The sequence below is a fragment of the Nerophis lumbriciformis genome, linkage group LG09, assembly GCF_033978685.3.
Source record: "Nerophis lumbriciformis linkage group LG09, RoL_Nlum_v2.1, whole genome shotgun sequence".
Taxonomy (NCBI): domain Eukaryota; kingdom Metazoa; phylum Chordata; class Actinopteri; order Syngnathiformes; family Syngnathidae; genus Nerophis; species Nerophis lumbriciformis.
In genome coordinates this window covers 37,925,002-37,939,536 of record NC_084556.2, presented here as the reverse complement: position 1 = coordinate 37,939,536, position 14,535 = coordinate 37,925,002, and the positions used below count along the sequence as shown (strand labels likewise).

Sequence of the window (14,535 nt, the reverse complement as noted above, 5' to 3'; positions counted from 1 at the left end):
TGCGGATGGTGTTCTGCTGACCTCGACTGCGGAAGTTGTGGATCGGTGGAGGGAATACTTCGAAGACCTCCTCAATCCCACCAACACGTCTTCCTATGAGGAAGCAGTGCCTGAGGAATCTGTGGTGGGCTCTCCTATTTCTGGGGCTGAGGTTGCTGAGGTAGTTAAAAAGCTCCTCGGTGGCAAGGCCCCGGGGGTGGATGAGATCCGCCCGGAGTTCCTTAAGGCTCTGGATGCTGTAGGGCTGTCTTGGTTGACAAGACTCTGCAGCATCGCGTGGACATCGGGGGCAGTACCTCTGGATTGGCAGACCGGGGTGGTGGTTCCTCTCTTTAAAAAGGGGAACCGGAGGGTGTGTTCTAACTATCGTGGGATCACACTCCTCAGCCTTCCCGGTAAGGTCTATTCAGGTGTACTGGAGAGGAGGCTACGCCGGATAGTCGAACCTCGGATTCAGGAGGAACAGTGTGGTTTTCGTCCTGGTCGTGGAACTGTGGACCAGCTCTATACTCTCGGCAGGGTCCTTGAGGGTGCATGGGAGTTTGCCCAACCAGTCTACATGTGCTTTGTGGACTTGGAGAAGGCATTCGACCGTGTCCCTCGGGAAGTCCTGTGGGGAGTGCTCAGAGAGTATGGGGTTTCGGACTGTCTGATTGTGGCGGTCCGCTCCCTGTATGATCAGTGTCAGAGCTTGGTTCGCATTGCCGGCAGTAAGTCGGACACGTTTCCGGTGAGGGTTGGACTCTGCCAAGGCTGCCCTTTGTCACCGATTCTGTTCATAACTTTTATGGACAGAATTTCTAGGCGCAGTCAAGGCGTTGAGGGGATCCGGTTTGGTGGCTGCAGGATTAGGTCTCTGCTTTTTGCAGATGATTTGGTCCTGATGGCTTCATCTGGCCAGGATCTTCAGCTCTCACTGGATCGGTTCGCAGCTGAGTGTGAAGCGACTGGGATGAGAATCAGCACCTCCAAGTCCGAGTCCATGGTTCTCGCCCGTAAAAGGGTGGAGTGCCATCTCCGGGTTGGGGAGGAGATCTTGCCCCAAGTGGAGGAGTTCAAGTACCTCGGAGTCTTGTTCACGAGTGAGGGAAGAGTGGATCGTGAGATCGACAGGCGGATCGGTGCGGCGTCTTCAGTAATGCGGACGCTGTATCGATCCGTTGTGGTGAAGAAGGAGCTGAGCCAGAAGGCAAAGCTCTCAATTTACCGGTCGATCTACGTTCCCATCCTCACCTATGGTCAAGAGCTTTGGGTTATAACCGAAAGGACAAGATCACGGGTACAAGCGGCCGAAATGAGTTTCCTCCGCCGGGTGGCGGGGCTCTCCCTTAGAGATAGGGTGAGAAGCTCTGTCATCCGGGGGGAGCTCAAAGTAAAGCCGCTGCTCCTCCGCATCGAGAGGAGCCAGATGAGGTGGTTCGGGCATCTGGTCAGGATGCCACCCGAGCGCCTCCCTAAGGAGGTGTTTAGGGCATGTCCGACCGGTAGGAGGCCACGAGGAAGACCCAGGACACGTTGGGAAGACTATGTCTCCCGGCTGGCCTGGGAACGCCTCGGGATCCCCCGGGAGGAGCTGGACGAAGTGGCTGGGGAGAGGGAAGTCTGGGCTTCCCTGCTTAGGCTGCTGCCCCCGCGACCCGACCTCGGATAAGCGGAAGAAGATGGATGGATGGATGGAATGTTACAAAAATAAAAACTACAATAAAATGCATTAAAATTCCTTAATACTTTAAGTGTCTAAGGTATCATTATGTAATCTGTCACTGAGTTTCTGTAAGACTTTTTATTGCAGTATTTATTTATTTACCTTAGAATTTCATATTCTATTTATTATCAACTGTAATAATTATTTTATTTTATTTTAATCTTTATTTTCAACATGTTTTATTTTTATTTCCTATTTCCCTTTTTACGAAATCCAATTCTGTCACACTTTTTTTGGCCCCTAGTTGCCTTTTTACTTATTCATTGATGTTTAATTACTTTTCATATTTTAACTTACTTTATCATTGATTATAATAATCAATGGATCAAACATGTGCATTATTCTAAGTGTCATCACATTAAACACATGATGTGGATGAAATATCAGCAATAGCCATGAAGAAGAGGTTAGGATTAGACGTGTCACGATTTTTCACTTCCGATATGACACCGATATTGGAGTCTTGAGTATTGGCCGATACCAATATTGATCCATTAATATATCAGCAAAAATCATACATATTTGTATTATTTTATAGTGGGTAATGTTACAAAAAGTTCAATCAAGTGAAATTTGAGAGAACAATGTTAGGCATGAAAAAAACAAACCTATTTATTTTTAAAGAGAAACTGCCCTTTTTGGGGAATTTTGCCTAACATTCACATTCCCTGTTAACACAATAACTCAAACAGTATGTCTTTATTTTTTAATGCATTCTAATTTGTAATATAGAGACAGTATGAGGTGGGAGTAATCCATTGCACCCAGATGCTTAGGAACCGCAGAGGGACGGGGGGGAAGACCCATTTGTGCCACCCAAAAAATATACCGCAGAAGTATACGTGCTTTTATTTTGAGAGCGCAACACAGCATCATGTGACTTAATTTACCAGCTTTGAGTGTGGAGGGGGAAGAGAGGGAGAGACAGAGTGCAGGCTGAGAGGATGGCATTCATGACACTCGGAATGTTATTATGAATATTGCTTGTTAAAACGTTTCGCCGTTTGTTAATATTCATATTTACAAACCTTGTCTTTCGAGTTAAGTCATCCTAATTCCGGCATGGTCACTTGTCCATTATTTAATTGCTAACTGTGTCCGTGTTCCCAAGTAACGTCAACTCTAGCGAAAATATTTCGTCATCCCCTTCCAGATAACAAAATGCCACCACCAAAAAAATAAGGATTAAACCGCAGCAGGACTTGCCCTGTTATCTTAGAGTAACATCAGGGTAACACTTACACTACAAAACAAAGACGACAATTATGACATTATATTCGATATGATGTGCAATTATGTCTTTCAGTGGAATGATATACATAGACACTCGTTAGGCAGTCGAAGATTAATGAAAGGTGGACTGAGTAAGCTCAGGTGAGGTCATGAATCATATCCTATAGGTATATCAGTATATACCATATACTGTGTATGTATAATATGCAGTGTTGGGTTAGATACTGAAAACCAGTAACTAGTTACATTTACTAGTTACTTCATTTCAAAAGTAACTCAGTTACTAACTCAGTTACTTACACCAAAAAGTAATGCGTTACTGTGAAAAGTAACTATTTAGTTACTTCTTTTTTTCTTTTTCTTTTTTAAAGCTCCCATTAATGCCCTTTTAGCCTTCATTTCAGTACTGTTATTGCACTGGAGAATAATACAATCTGTTGATCAACTTGACATACATTTGCATCACTGAACTCTGCTAAGCAATGTGGTCTACATACAACACACAAAGACAAAGATATGTTACAAAGGCCAATTTGTTTCTGGCCAGAACAAATTGACAAAACTATTTTAAATAGCTGCAACATAACATACATAAGTAACAAACAGTATAATAACAGCATAGCTGTAAAGCAAGAAAGGCACACACTACATACACAAAGCCTAACCAGGCATTTTTTCCTCAAGAAATTCTGAAACAAAATCATGTCTGAAGCCCAAAACACTCTACACATTTCCCCAGTTTTAGTTTAGAGATAAGGAAAGATTGGCCAGGCCCACTAGCATCCCTCTTTATGTTTGGGAACTTTATAGTCTATACATTTAGAGTGATGTGATAATCAAACACTCTAGAAGTCTGGAGTGAAAGAGTATATAAGAGAATTGACAGCAAAGTTCCCTCTAAGGAGCGCGCATGTGCAATTGCGCACTGCTCAAGCGTCCTCTGCGCACGGCAAATCTATGCCACGCACAAAATCAAATAAAAAAATAAGCGCATAACAATTTTTGACACGACAGAGAAAACCGTTTTTGTCATCATTGTTCAAATATAATAATACGTCTGTCGAGACGCTTTGAGGACATGAATTCCATCCATCACTTTACTGAGCAAAACTCTTTATTGTCGGCCATAAACACATCACTGTTATATCAACAGCAGCCTCTTTCTCACTTGCGCCAACACATGCACATATGGCACTTAGCCAGTGATGCGTTTACAGCCACACAAAAAGTCGGACAACTCCAACACCACACATAAAGTGTCATTCCAGGTCGTTACACTATGATTTACCAATCAAATGTGTGCTTATTCTAGTGTCATTTATTAGGAATCTTAATTTATAAATATTAATCATTAAATGCTGTTAGTATATTAAATACATACTAATAAAAATACATTTTTTACAAACAGGAAGTTGCAGGAATGTACACATGATCCCCTGCTTACATCTCATTGTGCAACATGTAAATGTTTTAATGCAATGTCTGAAAGGGGTACAAACTATTTCCAAAGCAGGACCTCCACCCAGACAAACAATACAAGTAGACAGTTCATGAAAAACAATATTTTTTGTTATTGTCATTGTAAGTGGACCTAAACACTTATCATTTGATTATAATAATAAGAGAATGTTGTCTGTCTATCTGTGTTGGCCCTGCGATGGGTGGGGACTTGTCCAGGGTGTACCCAGCCTTCCGCCTGAATGCAGCTCATATAGGCTCCAGCGACCCCGAAAGGGACAAGCAGTAGAAAATGAATGGATGGATGGAGATTGAACTTGTTATTTAGTCAGGTTTGGGACAGGTGTGCTGCTGGTGTAGCCACAGTGTGCACGTCTGATGTTGCTCACATGGGCTCTCTGAATGCTCAGGGAGTTTTTGCGTTTGCTCACACACATGAACAATTAGAGGGAACATTGATTGACAGAGTGTGTACCTTCAGTGCTGAATGATGAGCAGAGGCAGAGTTAATCCTTAAGTGGTGGTGGTGGAGGTGAAGTGTCATTGGAGTCTCTATCTCTCTTTACTAGCTTCGTCGAAGCATGTTGCTAATGTAGCTTGTTTCAGCAGATTTGAATTGCTGTTTTGGGCAGTAGATGGGATCTTTGATCCAAAGCACAATTTACATTTAACTAAAATATTATTTTCTTTGTGCTCGACAAAAGAAAGTAGTGAAAATATCTCCATGTTAGCAAACTCGACTTCTGGCTCCGCCATGATCAGACACGCCCCCCCACCCCCCTCTCCTCCCTCTCCTCCCTTCCCATACTCACACTCACACCCACACGCACACACAAAGCGCATGTCTTCTCCGGCTTGTGACACAAGAAGAATCAGAACGATGACACGGCAGCGCTCCGATAAAACACACTTTATACGACATAAAAAGTAACGTAAAAAATAACGCAGTAACGCATCATGTAGTAACGGTAACTGAGTTACTGAATATAAAAAAATAATTAGATTACTAGTTACCGCCGAAACGAACGGCGTTACAGTAACGCAGTACTTTGTAACGCGTTAGTCCCAACACTGATAATATGTACATATATGTTATATTGCTACTCTGGTACATTTTTTTGTCTACTTTATACCTTTTGTTTTCGCCCTCTTTTTGTGCCCTTGTGTGCATTATCCTTTCCATCTTTGTAACTGAGCTACTGTGTGGGAAAATATCCCTTGTGGATGAATAAAGTTCATCTAAGTCTAAGTCTACGTCTAAATATATATTAGCCTGGTATTACTTTTTAAACAAACACTTTTATTTTCCATGAGAATAACGAATAAAGTCAGGGGTGAGAAGGGAGTGTCAGGTGGAGCTTTAAGGTGTAAGGAAACATTTCAAAATAATAATATTGATTATAATAAGATAGGAGAACAGCTGATGATTTTCAAGATACATTTAATTTATTATGATATGAAACTTGTAGCTCATCCTCCTTATGTTCAGGCTCAAAAATATATGATTCTGGATCTTCAGTTGTCCAAAACTAGTCATTGTTGGCTGTCTCAGTCTGCCATTATTATTAGTTGTTGTTGTTGAAGGAAATAGCAAACGTTGTGATGCGTCTGGGAATTCCTGAGGGAACTCTCCTGAAGGAATCAATAAAGTACTATCTATCTATCTATCTAATCGGCCACTACATGTTTAAAATGAGCAAAATTTGTCAATTATTACATGTTATTATGAATGTGCCTCTTAGTACATTACATACATACTTACACCGTGTATATAAAACGTTGATAGAAGTTTTTGGATGTTTTTTTAGAGAGCTTTATAGGCGGAATGCAGCAAATTGTTAGCTGACTCTTGCTGGAGATTATTTACAAGTTACAATGCTTAAAAACATAAAAACATATGTGTTCTTGTCTCACAAAAGGATTGTGAATTATAGACAAAATTCCCCCAAAAAAGTGCAGTTCCCCATTAATGGAGTAGAATTGACTTATGCTGTCTTTAAGATGAAGTGGAGTGGTAATTGTTTTTGGCGACACCTAGTGGCCACACTTATTCATTAAGTAAAGCTCATGATGTAGTAAGTTGTATGATGCAGACACTTTTGTTACTGCTTACGTGGCGAAGTTGGTAGAGTGGCCGTGCCAGCAATCGGAGTGTTGCTGGTTACTGGGGTTCAATCCCCACCTTCTACCATCCTAGTCACGTCCGTTGTGTCCTTGGGCAAGACACTTCACCCTTGCTCCTGATGGCTGCTGGTTAGCGCCTTGCATGGCAGCTCCCGCCATCAGTGTGTGAATGGGTGAATGTGGTAATACTGTCAAAGCGCTTTGAGTACCTTGAAGGTAGAAAAGCGCTATACAAGTATAACCCATTTATATAGCATGTGCTATTGTGTGTACCTATAGTTAGCAATAAATAGACTTCTTCTTCCTACACTTTTTCGAACTTGGGGTGCAGGTGTGATCATGTGATGTTCCTTGATGTAGTAATAATAATAATAATAATAATAATAACAATAATAATAATAATAATAATAATAAAAATGAATTAGATTTATACAGCACATTTCTATACACTAAACACTGTAATGTTGTTCAACGAAACAAAAAAGCCATCAACAAAATAATTATCCTAAAACTAGACCTGCATGTTGTTTCTCATCCTTACCTGCTCTAATTGTTTCTTAGTTAGTGTTTGTTCAACTTGGTTATCATCAATGATTTTCTCCAGTTTTTCCTTTTCGACTTTTAGATTCTCAACACGTTGCATTTCCTCCTCCAGTTGCTGCTTAATCAACTTCAGGTCAGCCTGCAAAAGGACACGTTGGGAGCATACTTAATAATAAATAGTAATGTACCATCAGACCTCTCTGATTGGCTGAGAGGAATATTTAGATTCATAGTGTGACATAACATTCAACATACAATATAGACAATTAACATAAATGCAATTAAAATTATCCTCTTCAAATGCCTTTAATATTTACAAACCCCGTTTCCATATGAGTTGGGAAATTGTGTTAGATGTAAATATAAACGGAACACAATGATTTGCAAATCCTTTTCAACCCATATTCAATTGAATGCACTACAAAGACAAGATATTTGATGTTCAAACTCATAAACTTTTTTTTTTTTTTTGCAAATAATAATTAACTTAGAATTTCATGGTTGCAACACGTGCCAAAGTAGTTGGGAAAGGGCATGTTCACCACTGTGTTACATGGCCTTTCCTTTTAACAATACTCAGTAAACGTTTGGGAACTGAGGAGACACATTTTTTAAGCTTCTCAGCTGGAATTCTTTCCCATTCTTGCTTGATGTACAGCTTAAGTTGTTCAACAGTCCGGGGGTCTCCGGTGTGGTATTTTAGGCTTCATAATGCGCCACACATTTTCAATGGGAGACAGGTCTGGACTACAGGCAGGCCAGTCTAGTACCCGCACTCTTTTACTATGAAGCCACGTTGATGTAACACGTGGCTTGGCATCGTCTTGCTGAAATAAGCGGGGGCGTCCATGGTAACGTTGCTTGGATGGCAACATATGTTGCTCCAAAACCTGTATGTACCTTTCAGCATTAATGGCGCCTTCACAGATGTGTAAGTTACCCATGTCTTGGGCACTAATACACCCCCATACCATCACAGATGCTGGCTTTTCAACTTTGTGCCTATAACAATCCGGATGGTTCTTTTCCTCTTTGGTCCGGAGGACACAACGTCCACAGTTTCCAAAAACAATTTCAAATGTGGACTCGTCAGACCACAGAACACTTTTCCACTTTGAATCAGTCCATCTTAGATGAGCTCAGGCCCAGCGAAGCCGACTGCGTTTCTGGGTGTTGTTGATAAACGGTTTTCGCCTTGCATAGGAGAGTTTTAACTTGCACTTACAGATGTAGCGACCAACTGAAGTGGGTTTCTGAAGTGTTCCTGAGCCCATGTGGTGATATCCTTTACACACTGATGTCGCTTGTTGATGCAGTACAGCCTGAGGGATCAAAGGTCACGGGCTTAGCTGCTTACGTGCAGTGATTTCTCCAGGTTCTCTGAACCCTTTGATGATATTACGGACCGTAGATGGTGAAATCCCTAAATTCCTTGCAATAGCTGGTTGAGAAAGGTTTTTCTTAAACTGTTCAACAATTTGCTCACGCGGTTGTTGACAAAGTGGTGACCCTTGCCCCATCCTTGTTTGTGAATGACTGAGCATTTCATGGAATCTACTTTTATACCCAATCATGGCACCCACCTGTTCCCAATTTGCCTGTTCACATGTGGGATGTTCCAAATAAGTGTTTGATGAGCATTCCTCAACTTTATCAGTATTTATTGCCACCTTTCCCAACTTCTTTGTCACGTGTTGCTGGGATTAAATTCTAAAGTTAATGATTATTTGCAACAAAAAAAAATGTTTATCAGTTTGAACATCAAATATGTTGTCTTTGTAGCATATTCAACTGAATATGGGTTGAAAATGATTTGCAAATCATTGTATTCCGTTTATATTTACATCTAACACAATTTCCCAACTCATATGGAAACGGGGTTTGTACATCATGTCTTAAAGGACCTTACTTAGCCTCAACATGACAAAACAGGTGAAGCTGCAGTACCTTGAGAACCTCGTTATCTCGCTCCAAGCGCTTGTGATGCTGTTGGTCTTTGTAAATGACCAGCTCCTTTGCAGTTATCTCATCTTTCAGCTGAGTCATCTGGTTGGCCATGGACCTCATCTTGATCTTCAACTTTGAGATGCTGTCCTAAGAGAGAGGTGTGTGAAATGATCTGGTAAATAAATACTTTGAAGGACATTAGTTTCTATTTTCCTGACGCATCCTGATGCATCCCTTGCAGGGTATCAAACCTGTGTATGGAAGTATTATTGTAGCAAAACAATTTGTAAATGCATATCTCAATGTAAGAGTGTGTGTGCAATGAGATGTGTGTCAGTGTTCCAAGTTGTGTTTATAAAAACATTCTGTACGTCCGTGTTCAAGCGCGTAGGAACAAAAGTACTTAAAGGGCACCTATGATAATTTTCCTCTATTTTATTTTTTTCCACCAATCTTACAATGCCGGATACTCGTGTTAAACAATGCCAAAGCGTCCAAGGCTCATGCATTTAGGGCAGAGCTTGCACGCAGTTTTGGAGGCCTCTGTTCACGCGGTTTTGCAGTCTGTCTGCATTATGAAGTCAACGCGAAGTGCACGTACTTATTTAGACAACAGCAGCTTCTGTGATGAAAACACACAAAAAAGGTAAAGTATTGTTTTCATATACTTGTGGCATGTACATAATAACACTGACGTGTGACATGCGGTGACAGAAATGCTGATTAAAAGCATTTTTTTAATGCCGTGTCTGTATCGATCGTATAGTGTGCAGGTGTACCTAATAATGTGACCGGGTGAATCTCTAATATTTATACAATGTATTTTCGACCATGTCTTACAATTTATTTTCGACCGTGTCTGGAAAAAAAATAGTGGTGATGACTTTAAGATATATATTTTAACAATATACACTTTCAAAATATAAATCATGATACTTTTGGAGAGGGTGGGGCGTGGTTTCATTTACAATCTGAGAATGCAAAAAAAAAAAAATATTTCAGACAGACTCAAAAAACAGGTTTTAAAAGTGACTGTGGAGCAAATTTACGCAAGATTTACACCAAAGCATATACAATACATATCATTAAACATATTCTCAACCTAGAGGGACGCCAAAAAATATCTGTTTCTCAGCTGTGGTCCGTATGGTCTGCAGCGGTACCCAGCTGTAATACACTTTTACACCACTTGTGGCAGCAATGACAATCTCAAACAAACAGAAGAAGTCTGGAGCTAGAGTCATAGAGAAGTTTAAGCGCAAAAATTATGACTAATGTGGTGACGCTGTATTCTCATTTGCACTTTCAATTAGATTTTACTGACAGTTTAGTTGAGAAACATATTCATTATTAATTGTGTTTATTTTGGCACAACATATGTGTATGTAAATGTACTTCTTATGCAGTATATTTGGTTATTACTTATTTTTCTATTCAGCCTGACCCAAGCCTAAGATTTATCTGTTAAGCAAATAATAATCTTTTTGATTAACACACGGTTTCATATCATTTGACAAGGTTGTAAACTGTAAGTAAGTTAGAGATAATTATTGAATATGCAGTTTAAAAGTCAGGCCCTGAAGTCAAAAAGGTTAAGAATCCCTGATCTAGACCACAAGAAAGTGTTTTAAATGTCTATTAAAAGCATTACAGGTCGCCTTTAAGTTGATTGGAAAATGTGTCCAAGCCCAGATTTGACAGGGAAAGTCCACATTTTAGGGTTGCTCCACCCAGAGTGGAAGAATGCTGCGCAGCCAGAATCTGCACATATGTGCAGGTTTTAACGTACAAGCACAAGGGAGAATATGGCCCCTTGATGTGGAAAATCAGTATACATCTGTACCTGATCGGAACTTCTGTAGCAAAGATGCAATTAAAATACATGTACTATTAGTCCTACTGAAGATTTCAACAAATTAACAAAACCAAACGGTGTACTACGTTCATACCTGAGCTTCAACAAGGTTTTTGCTGTAGTGGTTCCTCTCAGAAATCACAGACTCCAGGATGTCTTCTTTTCTTTTGAGCTTGCACTCTTCTTCAGCGACCCTCTTCTTCCAGTTATGTATTGCCATCTCGCTGGTTTCTATTTCATCAGCTTTTTCTTGCACCTTAGTAGATGAAACTCTGTCACAATCCAGGTGGGTTTAACTGTAAACATGACTACTTCCTTTTGATTCTTTCCTTAACTACAGCAAACAATCCTTCACAGACAAGGTCCCCTCAAAATATGTGAATCAACTGCCTTTAAACACGACTTGCCTTTTTCAAAAGGTTGTTGGCTTCGTTAATGTAGCGGTCTCGTTCTTTTTCCAGATCCTGGATGATCTTACGCTGCTTCTGGCCCTCCAGCAGGTTGCCAGAGATCTCTTGTTGAAGCACTCGTTTGTCATTCTCAAGCTCCATCACCGAGATCTGAGTTTCCTCAATCTCCTCTGTAGCTTTAGCCACATTCTTATGGTTGGGATCAAAAACGACATAAGTTAATATGATGTGTGCGACCTGAGTATTAAACGTCAACAGGATTCAAGTGGCTCAAAAGTAAGTAGGACGTGATCAATAAGGATACCTTACTCAAGAGGTCTCGCTCTCTGGTCAGCTCGTTAATGACTTTTTTGTCAGCTTCAACTTGCTTCCGGGAACCCTCAAACTCTGCGGCACGATAAGTAAAAAAAAAAAAAAAAAATTATTATATACATATATACTGTATATATATATTTATATATATATGTAAATATACATATATTTAGACACATAAATATATATGTATATAAAGATAAATATATATATATATATATATACACAAAAATACATAACATATATACACATATATTTACATACATACATATTTAAATACATATATACTATATATATATATATATATATATATATATATACGTGCGTTAAAAAAAACAGTTTTTGGACATATATATATACGGTATATATATATATATATATATACAAAATATATATATATATATATATATATATATATATATATATATATATATATATATATATATATATATATATATATATATATATATATAGAAAATGGATGGATGGATATATAAAATTAGTGCTATTAGGGTTATATTAAGGCTGTCAAATGGTTATTTAAAAAAAATCAGATAATTACATTTTGAAACTTGGACAAAATAAGACCTGCTCAGTGGCCTTGTGGTTAGTGTCCGCCCTGAGATCGGTAGGTTGTGAGTTCAAACCCCGGGCCGAGTCATACCAAAGACTATAAAAAGAATGGGACCCGTTACCTCCCTGCTTGGCACTCAGCATCAAGGGTTGGAATTGGGGGTTAAATCACCAAAATTATTCCCGAGTGCGGCCACCGCTGCTGCTCACTGCTCCCCTCACCTCCCAGGGGTTGGTACAAGGGGATGGGTCAAATGCAGAGGTTAAATTCATCACACCTAGTGTGTGTGTGACTATCAGTGGTACTTTGACTTTAAAATTAGGATTAATCACAGGTGATTGCATGATTAAAATTTGATTAAGAAAGACCCCGAATTTGTACATAAATGCAATTGAACTGTCAAAATGTAATCCAGGAACGTTTTTAAATGTTTTACTTGAATGCATGTCATTTATTTGCACAAAAAATACTAACAGTTATTTCAGCCTGGAGTAAATTGCCAGTGAACACACCAATCAGAGTGTCCTCACTCATTTTTGTACTGACGTATGTATTGATCTGATCACTGATCATATAACGGTTAAGGTTAAAATGCTTGTACAGGCAAAATAAATTGCATGATTCATCTAAGTGTGTTAATGATTAGTGCGATACTTTTTTGTGATTAATCAAATGAGTTAACTCATTAATTTTGACAGCCCTAATATACCTGTATGTATCGCCAATAAATAAATAAACGTAATTAAAAAAAAGCCAGCATGAATAACATGAATCAACTAAAATCAGATATTCACTTAATATTACTTTCTTTAAAACATTTATTCAGTATTTTTTAACTTTAGAAAGTTACATGGTTGAAAATGATAATGATGCCAAAAAACATTAAAAAAAGATGGGAAGTCCTCAAGGGCTTATTTTGAAAGTGTAATTATGTTTATAGATTATATGATATCTGTGGTTGTGTTCCCTAATTTGAGTGACCTGGACATAATCTGAACTGTACATAAATGCTTATTTTGAAAATGTAATTTTGATTATATATTACATGCAATCTGTTGTGTTCCCAATTTTTTTTTTTTTTTTTTTTTCAGTGTACATGAATGAAGGTGTGTGTTGCTGAGCCGGACTTGGATATTTCCTGGACTGGACCTGGTTTTAAAAACCCTTTAAACAAATCTAATTTCATTTACAACCTGGTCTGAAGATGAGGTCCTTTTATTTATTTATTTATTTTTTAATTTAAAAAAAAAAAAGATAAATAAATAAAAATGTTCTTGGATAAAAAAGAAAGTAAAACAATATAAAAATAATTACATAAAAAAAAAGTAATTAATGAAAATGTTAATGGACCAGCAGCACATACAATTATGTGTGCTTCAGGGACTGTGTCCCTTGCAGACGTGTTGTCTATGTTGTGGGAACCAGAAAATTGGTAGCAAAAAAAAACAACCCCTTTTGTGTGAGTGGGTGTGAATGAGTGTGAATGGGGGAGGGAGGGTTTTTTTTTTTTTTGCGTTGATGCACTAGTTGAAAGTGTATCTATGTTGATTTAATTTAAAAAAAAAAAAAAAAAAAAAAAAAAAAAAAAAAAAACATGAATCAACTAAATACATTTTTTTGGTGATTGTTGCGACTTAAAATGCCTGAACTCCTGGTAGCCTTTTCCGAAAGTTGTGCCAAAAGTTGCAATGTTTTGAGGCTTTTTTCCCCTAATAATATTGAGTCAACTTGGAATTGTATACATTTTTATTAATGTTTTAAGTGATCCTTGTACCTTTACTTCAAAAAGCACAGGATTTCAACAACAATTGGAAAACAAATACTCTATATATGTTTTACTCGACTTGAAAGTTGACACTAGATGGCAGTAAAAGCCCACACTCAAGAGTCAAAGTCAAATTACTGTACTGTTTTAATTGATTATAACTAATAATATTAACAATTAATTATAATCACAGAAATAAACACTTCCAAAGGCTTCCTTATTGTCCACTGTCTGCTGCCATCCACATTCTCTGTGTATGCTTTATGCTTGAAAAGTGTTTGTCCATCTCAAACATTTAACACTATTACCCTGGCATGTTAAGATCATTTGTGAACTGTTGAGAGCAATCTATTGTGCAAATTTTTGTTGATGAATTAGAGATGAGAGATTATCTTCGCCCACTTCATCATCTCTAACATGTAAATGCTGCCTCTTTGCTAGGTCAGCATTGCAAATGAAAATATGTTCTTTACTGTCTTATCCTGGATAATAAAGATTAAATAAATATATAAACACACGTGAAACAGGGAGTGAGGACACCGGTGTGTTGCTAAATGTTTCTATACTCCATTACGTAGAAAGCTTGGTGCTGTAGACAGGAACCGGAAG

At 38.6% G+C, this 14,535-nt stretch overlaps 1 protein-coding gene and 1 long non-coding RNA gene across 3 annotated transcripts in view; one reads left to right on the top strand and one right to left on the bottom strand.

Annotated features, from left to right (window-relative positions):
* The window catches only part of LOC133608058 (uncharacterized), a 48,208-nt gene that overhangs the window by 19,679 nt on the left and 13,994 nt on the right, over nucleotides 1-14,535 (top strand). The window lies entirely within an intron of this gene.
* Nucleotides 1-14,535, bottom strand: part of cfap58 (cilia and flagella associated protein 58) — a 49,401-nt gene that overhangs the window by 22,927 nt on the left and 11,939 nt on the right. For both annotated transcript variants that reach the window (XM_061963219.2, XM_061963220.2), the window contains exons 8-12: nucleotides 11,580-11,662; nucleotides 11,273-11,464; nucleotides 10,960-11,121; nucleotides 9,011-9,157; nucleotides 7,062-7,202 (exon numbers count right to left, since the gene is read on the bottom strand). In XM_061963219.2, coding sequence (XP_061819203.1) covers nucleotides 7,062-7,202; nucleotides 9,011-9,157; nucleotides 10,960-11,121; nucleotides 11,273-11,464; nucleotides 11,580-11,662 — 725 coding nt within the window. The remainder of the gene's footprint in view (nucleotides 1-7,061; nucleotides 7,203-9,010; nucleotides 9,158-10,959; nucleotides 11,122-11,272; nucleotides 11,465-11,579; nucleotides 11,663-14,535) is intronic.